Source organism: Sphaerodactylus townsendi, linkage group LG01 (assembly GCF_021028975.2).
Source record: "Sphaerodactylus townsendi isolate TG3544 linkage group LG01, MPM_Stown_v2.3, whole genome shotgun sequence".
Lineage (NCBI taxonomy): Eukaryota > Metazoa > Chordata > Lepidosauria > Squamata > Sphaerodactylidae > Sphaerodactylus > Sphaerodactylus townsendi.
The window spans coordinates 52,490,131-52,509,021 of NC_059425.1; the positions used below are offsets into that span (position 1 = coordinate 52,490,131).

At 79.2% G+C, this 18,891-nt stretch overlaps 1 protein-coding gene across 3 annotated transcripts in view; it reads right to left on the minus strand.

The window, feature by feature from the left end:
* MTA3 (metastasis associated 1 family member 3) overlaps positions 1–18,891 on the minus strand; it is a 228,140-nt gene that overhangs the window by 33,169 nt on the left and 176,080 nt on the right. Inside the window, exon 18 of one of the 3 annotated variants that reach the window (XM_048493832.1) lies at positions 15,460–17,607. The exons of the other annotated variants lie outside the window; for them this stretch is intronic. Within the exon in view, the coding sequence (XP_048349789.1) occupies positions 17,572–17,607 (36 nt within the window). The 3' untranslated portion in view covers positions 15,460–17,571. Of the gene's footprint in view, positions 1–15,459; positions 17,608–18,891 lie in introns of those variants that run through there. 3 annotated transcript variants of the gene reach the window in all.

An 18,891-nucleotide genomic window follows, 5' to 3' on the forward strand; every position in this document is an offset into this window, starting at 1 on the left:
CCCCCCCCCCCCCCCACCCCCCCCCCCCCCCACCCCCCCCCCCCCCCACCCCCCCCCCCCCCCACCCCCCCCCCCCCCCACCCCCCCCCCCCCCCACCCCCCCCCCCCCCCACCCCCCCCCCCCCCCACCCCCCCCCCCCCCCACCCCCCCCCCCCCCCACCCCCCCCCCCCCCCACCCCCCCCCCCCCCCACCCCCCCCCCCCCCCACCCCCCCCCCCCCCCACCCCCCCCCCCCCCCACCCCCCCCCCCCCCCACCCCCCCCCCCCCCCACCCCCCCCCCCCCCCACCCCCCCCCCCCCCCACCCCCCCCCCCCCCCACCCCCCCCCCCCCCCACCCCCCCCCCCCCCCACCCCCCCCCCCCCCCACCCCCCCCCCCCCCCACCCCCCCCCCCCCCCACCCCCCCCCCCCCCCACCCCCCCCCCCCCCCACCCCCCCCCCCCCCCACCCCCCCCCCCCCCCACCCCCCCCCCCCCCCACCCCCCCCCCCCCCCACCCCCCCCCCCCCCCACCCCCCCCCCCCCCCACCCCCCCCCCCCCCCACCCCCCCCCCCCCCCACCCCCCCCCCCCCCCACCCCCCCCCCCCCCCACCCCCCCCCCCCCCCACCCCCCCCCCCCCCCACCCCCCCCCCCCCCCACCCCCCCCCCCCCCCACCCCCCCCCCCCCCCACCCCCCCCCCCCCCCACCCCCCCCCCCCCCCACCCCCCCCCCCCCCCACCCCCCCCCCCCCCCACCCCCCCCCCCCCCCACCCCCCCCCCCCCCCACCCCCCCCCCCCCCCACCCCCCCCCCCCCCCACCCCCCCCCCCCCCCACCCCCCCCCCCCCCCACCCCCCCCCCCCCCCACCCCCCCCCCCCCCCACCCCCCCCCCCCCCCACCCCCCCCCCCCCCCACCCCCCCCCCCCCCCACCCCCCCCCCCCCCCACCCCCCCCCCCCCCCACCCCCCCCCCCCCCCACCCCCCCCCCCCCCCACCCCCCCCCCCCCCCACCCCCCCCCCCCCCCACCCCCCCCCCCCCCCACCCCCCCCCCCCCCCACCCCCCCCCCCCCCCACCCCCCCCCCCCCCCACCCCCCCCCCCCCCCACCCCCCCCCCCCCCCACCCCCCCCCCCCCCCACCCCCCCCCCCCCCCACCCCCCCCCCCCCCCACCCCCCCCCCCCCCCACCCCCCCCCCCCCCCACCCCCCCCCCCCCCCACCCCCCCCCCCCCCCACCCCCCCCCCCCCCCACCCCCCCCCCCCCCCACCCCCCCCCCCCCCCACCCCCCCCCCCCCCCACCCCCCCCCCCCCCCACCCCCCCCCCCCCCCACCCCCCCCCCCCCCCACCCCCCCCCCCCCCCACCCCCCCCCCCCCCCACCCCCCCCCCCCCCCACCCCCCCCCCCCCCCACCCCCCCCCCCCCCCACCCCCCCCCCCCCCCACCCCCCCCCCCCCCCACCCCCCCCCCCCCCCACCCCCCCCCCCCCCCACCCCCCCCCCCCCCCACCCCCCCCCCCCCCCACCCCCCCCCCCCCCCACCCCCCCCCCCCCCCACCCCCCCCCCCCCCCACCCCCCCCCCCCCCCACCCCCCCCCCCCCCCACCCCCCCCCCCCCCCACCCCCCCCCCCCCCCACCCCCCCCCCCCCCCACCCCCCCCCCCCCCCACCCCCCCCCCCCCCCACCCCCCCCCCCCCCCACCCCCCCCCCCCCCCACCCCCCCCCCCCCCCACCCCCCCCCCCCCCCACCCCCCCCCCCCCCCACCCCCCCCCCCCCCCACCCCCCCCCCCCCCCACCCCCCCCCCCCCCCACCCCCCCCCCCCCCCACCCCCCCCCCCCCCCACCCCCCCCCCCCCCCACCCCCCCCCCCCCCCACCCCCCCCCCCCCCCACCCCCCCCCCCCCCCACCCCCCCCCCCCCCCACCCCCCCCCCCCCCCACCCCCCCCCCCCCCCACCCCCCCCCCCCCCCACCCCCCCCCCCCCCCACCCCCCCCCCCCCCCACCCCCCCCCCCCCCCACCCCCCCCCCCCCCCACCCCCCCCCCCCCCCACCCCCCCCCCCCCCCACCCCCCCCCCCCCCCACCCCCCCCCCCCCCCACCCCCCCCCCCCCCCACCCCCCCCCCCCCCCACCCCCCCCCCCCCCCACCCCCCCCCCCCCCCACCCCCCCCCCCCCCCACCCCCCCCCCCCCCCACCCCCCCCCCCCCCCACCCCCCCCCCCCCCCACCCCCCCCCCCCCCCACCCCCCCCCCCCCCCACCCCCCCCCCCCCCCACCCCCCCCCCCCCCCACCCCCCCCCCCCCCCACCCCCCCCCCCCCCCACCCCCCCCCCCCCCCACCCCCCCCCCCCCCCACCCCCCCCCCCCCCCACCCCCCCCCCCCCCCACCCCCCCCCCCCCCCACCCCCCCCCCCCCCCACCCCCCCCCCCCCCCACCCCCCCCCCCCCCCACCCCCCCCCCCCCCCACCCCCCCCCCCCCCCACCCCCCCCCCCCCCCACCCCCCCCCCCCCCCACCCCCCCCCCCCCCCACCCCCCCCCCCCCCCACCCCCCCCCCCCCCCACCCCCCCCCCCCCCCACCCCCCCCCCCCCCCACCCCCCCCCCCCCCCACCCCCCCCCCCCCCCACCCCCCCCCCCCCCCACCCCCCCCCCCCCCCACCCCCCCCCCCCCCCACCCCCCCCCCCCCCCACCCCCCCCCCCCCCCACCCCCCCCCCCCCCCACCCCCCCCCCCCCCCACCCCCCCCCCCCCCCACCCCCCCCCCCCCCCACCCCCCCCCCCCCCCACCCCCCCCCCCCCCCACCCCCCCCCCCCCCCACCCCCCCCCCCCCCCACCCCCCCCCCCCCCCACCCCCCCCCCCCCCCACCCCCCCCCCCCCCCACCCCCCCCCCCCCCCACCCCCCCCCCCCCCCACCCCCCCCCCCCCCCACCCCCCCCCCCCCCCACCCCCCCCCCCCCCCACCCCCCCCCCCCCCCACCCCCCCCCCCCCCCACCCCCCCCCCCCCCCACCCCCCCCCCCCCCCACCCCCCCCCCCCCCCACCCCCCCCCCCCCCCACCCCCCCCCCCCCCCACCCCCCCCCCCCCCCACCCCCCCCCCCCCCCACCCCCCCCCCCCCCCACCCCCCCCCCCCCCCACCCCCCCCCCCCCCCACCCCCCCCCCCCCCCACCCCCCCCCCCCCCCACCCCCCCCCCCCCCCACCCCCCCCCCCCCCCACCCCCCCCCCCCCCCACCCCCCCCCCCCCCCACCCCCCCCCCCCCCCACCCCCCCCCCCCCCCACCCCCCCCCCCCCCCACCCCCCCCCCCCCCCACCCCCCCCCCCCCCCACCCCCCCCCCCCCCCACCCCCCCCCCCCCCCACCCCCCCCCCCCCCCACCCCCCCCCCCCCCCACCCCCCCCCCCCCCCACCCCCCCCCCCCCCCACCCCCCCCCCCCCCCACCCCCCCCCCCCCCCACCCCCCCCCCCCCCCACCCCCCCCCCCCCCCACCCCCCCCCCCCCCCACCCCCCCCCCCCCCCACCCCCCCCCCCCCCCACCCCCCCCCCCCCCCACCCCCCCCCCCCCCCACCCCCCCCCCCCCCCACCCCCCCCCCCCCCCACCCCCCCCCCCCCCCACCCCCCCCCCCCCCCACCCCCCCCCCCCCCCACCCCCCCCCCCCCCCACCCCCCCCCCCCCCCACCCCCCCCCCCCCCCACCCCCCCCCCCCCCCACCCCCCCCCCCCCCCACCCCCCCCCCCCCCCACCCCCCCCCCCCCCCACCCCCCCCCCCCCCCACCCCCCCCCCCCCCCACCCCCCCCCCCCCCCACCCCCCCCCCCCCCCACCCCCCCCCCCCCCCACCCCCCCCCCCCCCCACCCCCCCCCCCCCCCACCCCCCCCCCCCCCCACCCCCCCCCCCCCCCACCCCCCCCCCCCCCCACCCCCCCCCCCCCCCACCCCCCCCCCCCCCCACCCCCCCCCCCCCCCACCCCCCCCCCCCCCCACCCCCCCCCCCCCCCACCCCCCCCCCCCCCCACCCCCCCCCCCCCCCACCCCCCCCCCCCCCCACCCCCCCCCCCCCCCACCCCCCCCCCCCCCCACCCCCCCCCCCCCCCACCCCCCCCCCCCCCCACCCCCCCCCCCCCCCACCCCCCCCCCCCCCCACCCCCCCCCCCCCCCACCCCCCCCCCCCCCCACCCCCCCCCCCCCCCACCCCCCCCCCCCCCCACCCCCCCCCCCCCCCACCCCCCCCCCCCCCCACCCCCCCCCCCCCCCACCCCCCCCCCCCCCCACCCCCCCCCCCCCCCACCCCCCCCCCCCCCCACCCCCCCCCCCCCCCACCCCCCCCCCCCCCCACCCCCCCCCCCCCCCACCCCCCCCCCCCCCCACCCCCCCCCCCCCCCACCCCCCCCCCCCCCCACCCCCCCCCCCCCCCACCCCCCCCCCCCCCCACCCCCCCCCCCCCCCACCCCCCCCCCCCCCCACCCCCCCCCCCCCCCACCCCCCCCCCCCCCCACCCCCCCCCCCCCCCACCCCCCCCCCCCCCCACCCCCCCCCCCCCCCACCCCCCCCCCCCCCCACCCCCCCCCCCCCCCACCCCCCCCCCCCCCCACCCCCCCCCCCCCCCACCCCCCCCCCCCCCCACCCCCCCCCCCCCCCACCCCCCCCCCCCCCCACCCCCCCCCCCCCCCACCCCCCCCCCCCCCCACCCCCCCCCCCCCCCACCCCCCCCCCCCCCCACCCCCCCCCCCCCCCACCCCCCCCCCCCCCCACCCCCCCCCCCCCCCACCCCCCCCCCCCCCCACCCCCCCCCCCCCCCACCCCCCCCCCCCCCCACCCCCCCCCCCCCCCACCCCCCCCCCCCCCCACCCCCCCCCCCCCCCACCCCCCCCCCCCCCCACCCCCCCCCCCCCCCACCCCCCCCCCCCCCCACCCCCCCCCCCCCCCACCCCCCCCCCCCCCCACCCCCCCCCCCCCCCACCCCCCCCCCCCCCCACCCCCCCCCCCCCCCACCCCCCCCCCCCCCCACCCCCCCCCCCCCCCACCCCCCCCCCCCCCCACCCCCCCCCCCCCCCACCCCCCCCCCCCCCCACCCCCCCCCCCCCCCACCCCCCCCCCCCCCCACCCCCCCCCCCCCCCACCCCCCCCCCCCCCCACCCCCCCCCCCCCCCACCCCCCCCCCCCCCCACCCCCCCCCCCCCCCACCCCCCCCCCCCCCCACCCCCCCCCCCCCCCACCCCCCCCCCCCCCCACCCCCCCCCCCCCCCACCCCCCCCCCCCCCCACCCCCCCCCCCCCCCACCCCCCCCCCCCCCCACCCCCCCCCCCCCCCACCCCCCCCCCCCCCCACCCCCCCCCCCCCCCACCCCCCCCCCCCCCCACCCCCCCCCCCCCCCACCCCCCCCCCCCCCCACCCCCCCCCCCCCCCACCCCCCCCCCCCCCCACCCCCCCCCCCCCCCACCCCCCCCCCCCCCCACCCCCCCCCCCCCCCACCCCCCCCCCCCCCCACCCCCCCCCCCCCCCACCCCCCCCCCCCCCCACCCCCCCCCCCCCCCACCCCCCCCCCCCCCCACCCCCCCCCCCCCCCACCCCCCCCCCCCCCCACCCCCCCCCCCCCCCACCCCCCCCCCCCCCCACCCCCCCCCCCCCCCACCCCCCCCCCCCCCCACCCCCCCCCCCCCCCACCCCCCCCCCCCCCCACCCCCCCCCCCCCCCACCCCCCCCCCCCCCCACCCCCCCCCCCCCCCACCCCCCCCCCCCCCCACCCCCCCCCCCCCCCACCCCCCCCCCCCCCCACCCCCCCCCCCCCCCACCCCCCCCCCCCCCCACCCCCCCCCCCCCCCACCCCCCCCCCCCCCCACCCCCCCCCCCCCCCACCCCCCCCCCCCCCCACCCCCCCCCCCCCCCACCCCCCCCCCCCCCCACCCCCCCCCCCCCCCACCCCCCCCCCCCCCCACCCCCCCCCCCCCCCACCCCCCCCCCCCCCCACCCCCCCCCCCCCCCACCCCCCCCCCCCCCCACCCCCCCCCCCCCCCACCCCCCCCCCCCCCCACCCCCCCCCCCCCCCACCCCCCCCCCCCCCCACCCCCCCCCCCCCCCACCCCCCCCCCCCCCCACCCCCCCCCCCCCCCACCCCCCCCCCCCCCCACCCCCCCCCCCCCCCACCCCCCCCCCCCCCCACCCCCCCCCCCCCCCACCCCCCCCCCCCCCCACCCCCCCCCCCCCCCACCCCCCCCCCCCCCCACCCCCCCCCCCCCCCACCCCCCCCCCCCCCCACCCCCCCCCCCCCCCACCCCCCCCCCCCCCCACCCCCCCCCCCCCCCACCCCCCCCCCCCCCCACCCCCCCCCCCCCCCACCCCCCCCCCCCCCCACCCCCCCCCCCCCCCACCCCCCCCCCCCCCCACCCCCCCCCCCCCCCACCCCCCCCCCCCCCCACCCCCCCCCCCCCCCACCCCCCCCCCCCCCCACCCCCCCCCCCCCCCACCCCCCCCCCCCCCCACCCCCCCCCCCCCCCACCCCCCCCCCCCCCCACCCCCCCCCCCCCCCACCCCCCCCCCCCCCCACCCCCCCCCCCCCCCACCCCCCCCCCCCCCCACCCCCCCCCCCCCCCACCCCCCCCCCCCCCCACCCCCCCCCCCCCCCACCCCCCCCCCCCCCCACCCCCCCCCCCCCCCACCCCCCCCCCCCCCCACCCCCCCCCCCCCCCACCCCCCCCCCCCCCCACCCCCCCCCCCCCCCACCCCCCCCCCCCCCCACCCCCCCCCCCCCCCACCCCCCCCCCCCCCCACCCCCCCCCCCCCCCACCCCCCCCCCCCCCCACCCCCCCCCCCCCCCACCCCCCCCCCCCCCCACCCCCCCCCCCCCCCACCCCCCCCCCCCCCCACCCCCCCCCCCCCCCACCCCCCCCCCCCCCCACCCCCCCCCCCCCCCACCCCCCCCCCCCCCCACCCCCCCCCCCCCCCACCCCCCCCCCCCCCCACCCCCCCCCCCCCCCACCCCCCCCCCCCCCCACCCCCCCCCCCCCCCACCCCCCCCCCCCCCCACCCCCCCCCCCCCCCACCCCCCCCCCCCCCCACCCCCCCCCCCCCCCACCCCCCCCCCCCCCCACCCCCCCCCCCCCCCACCCCCCCCCCCCCCCACCCCCCCCCCCCCCCACCCCCCCCCCCCCCCACCCCCCCCCCCCCCCACCCCCCCCCCCCCCCACCCCCCCCCCCCCCCACCCCCCCCCCCCCCCACCCCCCCCCCCCCCCACCCCCCCCCCCCCCCACCCCCCCCCCCCCCCACCCCCCCCCCCCCCCACCCCCCCCCCCCCCCACCCCCCCCCCCCCCCACCCCCCCCCCCCCCCACCCCCCCCCCCCCCCACCCCCCCCCCCCCCCACCCCCCCCCCCCCCCACCCCCCCCCCCCCCCACCCCCCCCCCCCCCCACCCCCCCCCCCCCCCACCCCCCCCCCCCCCCACCCCCCCCCCCCCCCACCCCCCCCCCCCCCCACCCCCCCCCCCCCCCACCCCCCCCCCCCCCCACCCCCCCCCCCCCCCACCCCCCCCCCCCCCCACCCCCCCCCCCCCCCACCCCCCCCCCCCCCCACCCCCCCCCCCCCCCACCCCCCCCCCCCCCCACCCCCCCCCCCCCCCACCCCCCCCCCCCCCCACCCCCCCCCCCCCCCACCCCCCCCCCCCCCCACCCCCCCCCCCCCCCACCCCCCCCCCCCCCCACCCCCCCCCCCCCCCACCCCCCCCCCCCCCCACCCCCCCCCCCCCCCACCCCCCCCCCCCCCCACCCCCCCCCCCCCCCACCCCCCCCCCCCCCCACCCCCCCCCCCCCCCACCCCCCCCCCCCCCCACCCCCCCCCCCCCCCACCCCCCCCCCCCCCCACCCCCCCCCCCCCCCACCCCCCCCCCCCCCCACCCCCCCCCCCCCCCACCCCCCCCCCCCCCCACCCCCCCCCCCCCCCACCCCCCCCCCCCCCCACCCCCCCCCCCCCCCACCCCCCCCCCCCCCCACCCCCCCCCCCCCCCACCCCCCCCCCCCCCCACCCCCCCCCCCCCCCACCCCCCCCCCCCCCCACCCCCCCCCCCCCCCACCCCCCCCCCCCCCCACCCCCCCCCCCCCCCACCCCCCCCCCCCCCCACCCCCCCCCCCCCCCACCCCCCCCCCCCCCCACCCCCCCCCCCCCCCACCCCCCCCCCCCCCCACCCCCCCCCCCCCCCACCCCCCCCCCCCCCCACCCCCCCCCCCCCCCACCCCCCCCCCCCCCCACCCCCCCCCCCCCCCACCCCCCCCCCCCCCCACCCCCCCCCCCCCCCACCCCCCCCCCCCCCCACCCCCCCCCCCCCCCACCCCCCCCCCCCCCCACCCCCCCCCCCCCCCACCCCCCCCCCCCCCCACCCCCCCCCCCCCCCACCCCCCCCCCCCCCCACCCCCCCCCCCCCCCACCCCCCCCCCCCCCCACCCCCCCCCCCCCCCACCCCCCCCCCCCCCCACCCCCCCCCCCCCCCACCCCCCCCCCCCCCCACCCCCCCCCCCCCCCACCCCCCCCCCCCCCCACCCCCCCCCCCCCCCACCCCCCCCCCCCCCCACCCCCCCCCCCCCCCACCCCCCCCCCCCCCCACCCCCCCCCCCCCCCACCCCCCCCCCCCCCCACCCCCCCCCCCCCCCACCCCCCCCCCCCCCCACCCCCCCCCCCCCCCACCCCCCCCCCCCCCCACCCCCCCCCCCCCCCACCCCCCCCCCCCCCCACCCCCCCCCCCCCCCACCCCCCCCCCCCCCCACCCCCCCCCCCCCCCACCCCCCCCCCCCCCCACCCCCCCCCCCCCCCACCCCCCCCCCCCCCCACCCCCCCCCCCCCCCACCCCCCCCCCCCCCCACCCCCCCCCCCCCCCACCCCCCCCCCCCCCCACCCCCCCCCCCCCCCACCCCCCCCCCCCCCCACCCCCCCCCCCCCCCACCCCCCCCCCCCCCCACCCCCCCCCCCCCCCACCCCCCCCCCCCCCCACCCCCCCCCCCCCCCACCCCCCCCCCCCCCCACCCCCCCCCCCCCCCACCCCCCCCCCCCCCCACCCCCCCCCCCCCCCACCCCCCCCCCCCCCCACCCCCCCCCCCCCCCACCCCCCCCCCCCCCCACCCCCCCCCCCCCCCACCCCCCCCCCCCCCCACCCCCCCCCCCCCCCACCCCCCCCCCCCCCCACCCCCCCCCCCCCCCACCCCCCCCCCCCCCCACCCCCCCCCCCCCCCACCCCCCCCCCCCCCCACCCCCCCCCCCCCCCACCCCCCCCCCCCCCCACCCCCCCCCCCCCCCACCCCCCCCCCCCCCCACCCCCCCCCCCCCCCACCCCCCCCCCCCCCCACCCCCCCCCCCCCCCACCCCCCCCCCCCCCCACCCCCCCCCCCCCCCACCCCCCCCCCCCCCCACCCCCCCCCCCCCCCACCCCCCCCCCCCCCCACCCCCCCCCCCCCCCACCCCCCCCCCCCCCCACCCCCCCCCCCCCCCACCCCCCCCCCCCCCCACCCCCCCCCCCCCCCACCCCCCCCCCCCCCCACCCCCCCCCCCCCCCACCCCCCCCCCCCCCCACCCCCCCCCCCCCCCACCCCCCCCCCCCCCCACCCCCCCCCCCCCCCACCCCCCCCCCCCCCCACCCCCCCCCCCCCCCACCCCCCCCCCCCCCCACCCCCCCCCCCCCCCACCCCCCCCCCCCCCCACCCCCCCCCCCCCCCACCCCCCCCCCCCCCCACCCCCCCCCCCCCCCACCCCCCCCCCCCCCCACCCCCCCCCCCCCCCACCCCCCCCCCCCCCCACCCCCCCCCCCCCCCACCCCCCCCCCCCCCCACCCCCCCCCCCCCCCACCCCCCCCCCCCCCCACCCCCCCCCCCCCCCACCCCCCCCCCCCCCCACCCCCCCCCCCCCCCACCCCCCCCCCCCCCCACCCCCCCCCCCCCCCACCCCCCCCCCCCCCCACCCCCCCCCCCCCCCACCCCCCCCCCCCCCCACCCCCCCCCCCCCCCACCCCCCCCCCCCCCCACCCCCCCCCCCCCCCACCCCCCCCCCCCCCCACCCCCCCCCCCCCCCACCCCCCCCCCCCCCCACCCCCCCCCCCCCCCACCCCCCCCCCCCCCCACCCCCCCCCCCCCCCACCCCCCCCCCCCCCCACCCCCCCCCCCCCCCACCCCCCCCCCCCCCCACCCCCCCCCCCCCCCACCCCCCCCCCCCCCCACCCCCCCCCCCCCCCACCCCCCCCCCCCCCCACCCCCCCCCCCCCCCACCCCCCCCCCCCCCCACCCCCCCCCCCCCCCACCCCCCCCCCCCCCCACCCCCCCCCCCCCCCACCCCCCCCCCCCCCCACCCCCCCCCCCCCCCACCCCCCCCCCCCCCCACCCCCCCCCCCCCCCACCCCCCCCCCCCCCCACCCCCCCCCCCCCCCACCCCCCCCCCCCCCCACCCCCCCCCCCCCCCACCCCCCCCCCCCCCCACCCCCCCCCCCCCCCACCCCCCCCCCCCCCCACCCCCCCCCCCCCCCACCCCCCCCCCCCCCCACCCCCCCCCCCCCCCACCCCCCCCCCCCCCCACCCCCCCCCCCCCCCACCCCCCCCCCCCCCCACCCCCCCCCCCCCCCACCCCCCCCCCCCCCCACCCCCCCCCCCCCCCACCCCCCCCCCCCCCCACCCCCCCCCCCCCCCACCCCCCCCCCCCCCCACCCCCCCCCCCCCCCACCCCCCCCCCCCCCCACCCCCCCCCCCCCCCACCCCCCCCCCCCCCCACCCCCCCCCCCCCCCACCCCCCCCCCCCCCCACCCCCCCCCCCCCCCACCCCCCCCCCCCCCCACCCCCCCCCCCCCCCACCCCCCCCCCCCCCCACCCCCCCCCCCCCCCACCCCCCCCCCCCCCCACCCCCCCCCCCCCCCACCCCCCCCCCCCCCCACCCCCCCCCCCCCCCACCCCCCCCCCCCCCCACCCCCCCCCCCCCCCACCCCCCCCCCCCCCCACCCCCCCCCCCCCCCACCCCCCCCCCCCCCCACCCCCCCCCCCCCCCACCCCCCCCCCCCCCCACCCCCCCCCCCCCCCACCCCCCCCCCCCCCCACCCCCCCCCCCCCCCACCCCCCCCCCCCCCCACCCCCCCCCCCCCCCACCCCCCCCCCCCCCCACCCCCCCCCCCCCCCACCCCCCCCCCCCCCCACCCCCCCCCCCCCCCACCCCCCCCCCCCCCCACCCCCCCCCCCCCCCACCCCCCCCCCCCCCCACCCCCCCCCCCCCCCACCCCCCCCCCCCCCCACCCCCCCCCCCCCCCACCCCCCCCCCCCCCCACCCCCCCCCCCCCCCACCCCCCCCCCCCCCCACCCCCCCCCCCCCCCACCCCCCCCCCCCCCCACCCCCCCCCCCCCCCACCCCCCCCCCCCCCCACCCCCCCCCCCCCCCACCCCCCCCCCCCCCCACCCCCCCCCCCCCCCACCCCCCCCCCCCCCCACCCCCCCCCCCCCCCACCCCCCCCCCCCCCCACCCCCCCCCCCCCCCACCCCCCCCCCCCCCCACCCCCCCCCCCCCCCACCCCCCCCCCCCCCCACCCCCCCCCCCCCCCACCCCCCCCCCCCCCCACCCCCCCCCCCCCCCACCCCCCCCCCCCCCCACCCCCCCCCCCCCCCACCCCCCCCCCCCCCCACCCCCCCCCCCCCCCACCCCCCCCCCCCCCCACCCCCCCCCCCCCCCACCCCCCCCCCCCCCCACCCCCCCCCCCCCCCACCCCCCCCCCCCCCCACCCCCCCCCCCCCCCACCCCCCCCCCCCCCCACCCCCCCCCCCCCCCACCCCCCCCCCCCCCCACCCCCCCCCCCCCCCACCCCCCCCCCCCCCCACCCCCCCCCCCCCCCACCCCCCCCCCCCCCCACCCCCCCCCCCCCCCACCCCCCCCCCCCCCCACCCCCCCCCCCCCCCACCCCCCCCCCCCCCCACCCCCCCCCCCCCCCACCCCCCCCCCCCCCCACCCCCCCCCCCCCCCACCCCCCCCCCCCCCCACCCCCCCCCCCCCCCACCCCCCCCCCCCCCCACCCCCCCCCCCCCCCACCCCCCCCCCCCCCCACCCCCCCCCCCCCCCACCCCCCCCCCCCCCCACCCCCCCCCCCCCCCACCCCCCCCCCCCCCCACCCCCCCCCCCCCCCACCCCCCCCCCCCCCCACCCCCCCCCCCCCCCACCCCCCCCCCCCCCCACCCCCCCCCCCCCCCACCCCCCCCCCCCCCCACCCCCCCCCCCCCCCACCCCCCCCCCCCCCCACCCCCCCCCCCCCCCACCCCCCCCCCCCCCCACCCCCCCCCCCCCCCACCCCCCCCCCCCCCCACCCCCCCCCCCCCCCACCCCCCCCCCCCCCCACCCCCCCCCCCCCCCACCCCCCCCCCCCCCCACCCCCCCCCCCCCCCACCCCCCCCCCCCCCCACCCCCCCCCCCCCCCACCCCCCCCCCCCCCCACCCCCCCCCCCCCCCACCCCCCCCCCCCCCCACCCCCCCCCCCCCCCACCCCCCCCCCCCCCCACCCCCCCCCCCCCCCACCCCCCCCCCCCCCCACCCCCCCCCCCCCCCACCCCCCCCCCCCCCCACCCCCCCCCCCCCCCACCCCCCCCCCCCCCCACCCCCCCCCCCCCCCACCCCCCCCCCCCCCCACCCCCCCCCCCCCCCACCCCCCCCCCCCCCCACCCCCCCCCCCCCCCACCCCCCCCCCCCCCCACCCCCCCCCCCCCCCACCCCCCCCCCCCCCCACCCCCCCCCCCCCCCACCCCCCCCCCCCCCCACCCCCCCCCCCCCCCACCCCCCCCCCCCCCCACCCCCCCCCCCCCCCACCCCCCCCCCCCCCCACCCCCCCCCCCCCCCACCCCCCCCCCCCCCCACCCCCCCCCCCCCCCACCCCCCCCCCCCCCCACCCCCCCCCCCCCCCACCCCCCCCCCCCCCCACCCCCCCCCCCCCCCACCCCCCCCCCCCCCCACCCCCCCCCCCCCCCACCCCCCCCCCCCCCCACCCCCCCCCCCCCCCACCCCCCCCCCCCCCCACCCCCCCCCCCCCCCACCCCCCCCCCCCCCCACCCCCCCCCCCCCCCACCCCCCCCCCCCCCCACCCCCCCCCCCCCCCACCCCCCCCCCCCCCCACCCCCCCCCCCCCCCACCCCCCCCCCCCCCCACCCCCCCCCCCCCCCACCCCCCCCCCCCCCCACCCCCCCCCCCCCCCACCCCCCCCCCCCCCCACCCCCCCCCCCCCCCACCCCCCCCCCCCCCCACCCCCCCCCCCCCCCACCCCCCCCCCCCCCCACCCCCCCCCCCCCCCACCCCCCCCCCCCCCCACCCCCCCCCCCCCCCACCCCCCCCCCCCCCCACCCCCCCCCCCCCCCACCCCCCCCCCCCCCCACCCCCCCCCCCCCCCACCCCCCCCCCCCCCCACCCCCCCCCCCCCCCACCCCCCCCCCCCCCCACCCCCCCCCCCCCCCACCCCCCCCCCCCCCCACCCCCCCCCCCCCCCACCCCCCCCCCCCCCCACCCCCCCCCCCCCCCACCCCCCCCCCCCCCCACCCCCCCCCCCCCCCACCCCCCCCCCCCCCCACCCCCCCCCCCCCCCACCCCCCCCCCCCCCCACCCCCCCCCCCCCCCACCCCCCCCCCCCCCCTCCCCCCCCCCCCCCCACTGCCCAACCCCCCCCGCCCCCCACCCTCCACCCCCCCAACCCCCGCCCAACACCACCCCCCCCCCCCCCCCCCCCCCCACCCCCCCCTCCCCCCCCCCCCCCCCCCCCCCCCCCCCCCCCCCCCCCCCCCCCCCACAAAAAAAATTACAGGTTTAAATCACAAAAGAGATTAGTGAAATTGAAATTAAGAGCCAGAGGCCCCCATTGTGTACAAGTCTGTCTCAAGCCAAAAGAGGGTGGAAGGACAGTACTTTACTTTTAGGCCCATTCAAGTTAGGCAAAGGAGTTTTACAATCCTATGAACATTTACACGTGAATAACTTCAACAAATTTCGGTATGCTTATTTGCAACAAAGTGTACATGGAATTGCATTTACAACATTTAATCTGGAAGGAAAATTTCATTCACTTTGCATTCTGTAACATCCTTAACAGCCAGGTTTAGTAGCCTGGGGACCAGTATTAAGGTGGCAGTTCCCATCATTTTGACATTACTACCATAGGCACTACTGATATGATGTGATGTGTGTTAAATGCTATCAAATAACATCCAATTTAAATTGACCCTATGAATCAATGACTTCTACACCATTCTATTGTTGGCTCAGGTCTTCCAACTGGAGCACCATAGCATCTGCTTATTTCAAATTGTTAATGTTCCTACCATCAGTTATCACTTCACCTTCATCTAAATGCAATCCATCCTTCTTTATAATACGTTCTGCATATAAATTGAAGAGATAAGGGGGTTAAAATACATCCTTGTCTGCCACCATTCTTAATTGGAAACCACTTCTGTTCTGCATGGGCCATAAAGACTGGCGTGGGGCCAGTAAAAATGCTGTTGGGGGGGACTTTGCACAGCTGCCGCAGCTGGAGCAAAGCCTCAACGGCCCACTTTCCCCACAATGGTGTTTTTCTGACTGGCTCGTTTTCTGACTGACTTTTGAAAAACAGCGGTGTCCACCCAGTGCTGAGCAAATGGCACCAGGTGGACACCACCTTTCCCCCCACACCGCTTCAGTTCCCCTCTTACCTTCTCTCGGCTGCCATCACCCTGCAGAGCCCAGGGGACATGCCTCCTGGCCTCCAGCCTCCGAGCGATGGTAGCCAAGAGAAGGTAAGAGGAAAACTGAAGCAGCAGGCCCCATGCAAAGACGGCCCTGCAGGCCCCTGGGGCACTGGCGCCATTCACAGGACAGCGTGCAAGTGGACCCAGAGGGTGCACCAGCAGGGACGTAGGTATAGATTTTTTATGGGGGGGTTCAGGGGTGGGGCTACACCCCCACTCACCCCTAGGGCATGGCCACGCCTCCCCAAGCCCTGCCCCTGGCCTAGCGCTTATAAAAGCAGCTCTCCGAGGTCAGGGATGGCAGACTCCCCTGCCCTGCCCTCCCCTGCCCCTCCCCTCTGGGCAGAGGCATAGAGGGAAAATGGAGCCTGGTGCAAAATCTGAGTCCCCCCCCCCGGGCAGCCGCTGTGATGCTGGAATCCACCCCCAAACTGCATCCCTTTCAATGGTGTTTAAACTAGAGAGCCCAAATTCTCCTTTTAAATCCACCTTAAAGGGAGAATCTGAGGTCCCTAGTTATGGGGTCCCTATTATCCAAAGTTATGGACCCTCAAAGGTGTAGCCCCCATCTCCTATGAGCTCCCATTGGAAACAATGGGTGATGGGGCACCCTCTTTGGGAGTCCATAGCAATGTGCCCCCTGCAAGCCAAAAACCAAAAAAGCACTAAAATGTTTAAAAACCCACAAACGGAGCGGCGGAGCTTTGGACATGAATGGGGGAGGTCCATGTGCACCAGCATCAAGTATGGCCTGTGAGGAACGAGCCTCTGTTTCTTTGTATTCTGTCCTGACAGTACCCTCTTGTCCAGAGAATAGGTTGCACATCAAAACAATCAGATGTTTTGGCACACCCATTTCTCTTAATAGCAACCATAACTTTTCAAGATTCATACAGTCAAAAATGTTGCTGTAATTTATGAAACACAAGCTGATTTTCTTCCCAAATTCACTCATATAGTCTAATAATCAACATAAATGTGCAATATCATCTCTAGTGCCTCACCTTTTTCTGAATCCAGCTTGAATATCTGGCATTTTTTGTTCCATATATGGTAACAGTCTTTGTTATTTGATTTTGGGCATCACTTTACTTGAATAGGAAATCAATGCAATGGCCTGATAGTTACTGCAGTCTTTGACATCGCCTATTTGGGAAATGGGATATAGATTGACTGATTCCAGGCTGTGAGCCATTGTTTTGTTTTACATCTTTGCTGGCATATTCTTAAGATATTGACAGACTCAGTTTCTGTGGTTTGAAATAGTTCTATTGATACCCCATATATTCCTGGTGATTTTTTTTCTCTAAGAGCTTTAAATGCTGCTTTCACTTCACTTTCTAAAATTGCAGGTTCTGCTTCAAAAGATTCTTCTTTAAAGAAATCTGTGATTTTTTCATCTGTACTGTTTAGTTCTTCAGCATATTGTTCTCATATTTTCATTTTATTCTGTCTAGTTAATTTATTTCCATGTTGATCTTTTAGCATGCCTAAATTTTCCCTTGATTTTGTGGATTTCTTGCTCTTTGTTTTTTGTTGTTGTCTTCTATTTTTTTTACACTGGGCATTATAATTTTTCTTTTTTTCTCTATTTGCAAGTCAGTGGAATGTTGCATTAGAGTTCTGATTCTATTTCTGTCACCTTTTACTTTTGCTTCTTGTCTTTCTTTAGTGGTTTTAAGAATTTAATTGGTCATTCATTGAGGTTTTTCATTTCTTTTGGCTACATCAACAGTCTTTGTGCATTCCTCCTTGACAATATCTATCTATCTATTTATTTATATTATATTATTAGTTTTATATCCCACCCCATCCCCGAAGGGCTCTGGGCAGGTTACATCATTAAACATACATAATTTAAGACATCCTACCACTAAAAATATAAATCCTAATTTAAAACTTTATAATTAATTACAAAGTTTAACAATAACATTTATTTAGATGTCATAAATTAATGCATCCTGCCATTTCCACCCTGCCTTCACCCCCTCCCCTCAGAGACCAAAAGTTGTTTTAATATATTTGATAAATCCAGCTGGCTAGTTGGGAAAGGCCTGTGGAACAGCCATGTCTTGCAAGCCCTGTGGAATTGACATAGTTCCCGCAGGCCTCTTACATCAGCAGGTAGCCTGTTTCACCAGGCTGGAGCCAGGGCAATAAAAGCCCTGGCTCTCGTAGAAGTCAGCCAGATGTCTCTCGGCCTGGGGAATACAAGGAGGTTCCCTTCCAGTGAACGGAGGGGCCTTCTAGAGCAACACAGGGAGATGCAGTCCCAAAGATAGCTCTGGTCATCCAGTTTGTGTTCATTTGAACTTAGCAATGCAAACCTGTTCTGGAAATGATCTTTAAACTCTTCAGGATTGTTGTTAGATTGTATATTGGCACTTTGAATGTTTTGGTACTTCAGCTTCTTAAAATTGTTTTTGAAATTAACGATTCATAGTCTATAGCACAATGAGTTCCTGATCTTTTTAGCTGATAAAATAGAGCTTCTCCATTTTCTGCTTCTGATTATGTAATCAATTTGATTGCTGTATTGGCCCTCGGCTTATGTTCGCATATTTAATGATCTGTTCAGTTGCCTGAAACGTGCATTTACAATATGTTTGTTATTTCTAGAATGAAAAACTTCATAATTTTCTGACTACAGTGTCCTAATCCAGTCCACTTTAGTTCATTCATTCCCAGAATTGTGATGTTAAAACATCCCATTTATTTATTTATTTTTAGTTTACCTTGATTCATGGTTCTCACACTTCATGTTCCCATTTTATGTGTCAAAGAGCTTTGGACCTTACTCTTGCATCCATGTACTGTTCATAGTTGATTGTATTAGATGATGGAATATAAAAGGTATTCCTTTATCTGGACCTGAGAAAGTGTCAGTAGGCCCAACAGTAGGCTAACACAGAAGGGCCCTGAAAAAATGCAAATGACAATTGACACCAGCCCTTTTGCTGCTGCTCCACTAACATTAGCTCTTCTGGTTGTTATCTTCTCTCCAAACATTAGTCATTAAATTGGCCTTATAGTAATTTTAGCCATTAATGACTTCTAATGGGATGCTTAAGTGCCTCATCTATTTCTATTATGCAAAGAAATCAGAAAGATCCCAGCCAAAAGATATAGCCAAAAACCCACTGAATGCACTTACTGCATTTGAACAGACCTGAATTTAAATCTCTTACATTTCTTCCAAAGAACTCAGGGAAACATTTCTTCCAAAGAACTCTCCCCCTCCCCTTCCTCACAGCCATTTCTTCAAATAAGTTAGAATGAGACCTATTCTCAAAGGCATCCATTGATCTTCTAGGCTGAGTAAGGAATTGAACCCATGGCTCCCCAGCGACTCAAACCACATTTGCTGTAGTTCAGTCAGAATGCTTTTGGGCAACACATACCTGGAATCAAATCTGTTCATGGAAAAATAGGGAATGAAAACCAAAAGGTGTCAGAGGGAACAGATCTCTGTGCTTGCTAAGCTAAAGCAGAATGTCATTAGAACATCACCTTCAATACTTGATACAACTCTTAAGGCATTTCCACTGCCATGGCACATATTCAACAGACTTGCAAACATGGACTTCTTGAAGATGATGCCAACTATAGTGATCCTATTTCTTATTTTAGCAGTATCTTTGCATTACTAATGCAAAGCCACTGAATGAGAAACACCTCATACTCCATGTCTACTTGTTGTACAATTCAGTCTGTCTGCAGTTTCATTCTGTCAAAATGAGATGATGTTGTGTTTTCCTCGAACAAGTTTGCTGGTTTCTCTGCAGAAAAAAAAGGCTAAAATGGTAGTTTTGGTGAAATGTCAGGTTTTTTTCAAAAGCCCAAAAATGGATTCCAGCTGGTTGTATGCATACCCAATCTAGGATCTTGTGATTCATAAAACATTTGGCAAAAAATAGAATTTAAATGTACTTGGGCAATTCCAAGTTTTTTCAAATATACTTGATTTTCAAAAGGCCTAGTGCAGCAAAGTAACATTACATGCTTTTATGCCCAACTCCTTGATGTAGGATCCAGCCACAAATGGACTAAAGTATTATTATATACAACCTTATAGATGCTTATTAGGGGAGTAAGTGCAATTGAAAATATGGTTATTTGGTTATAAGTACAAATGCACAGGAAAGTGATGACTGAGTCTAAAAATTCTGAACAATGGAAAAGTCAAGGACAAAACTGAATGG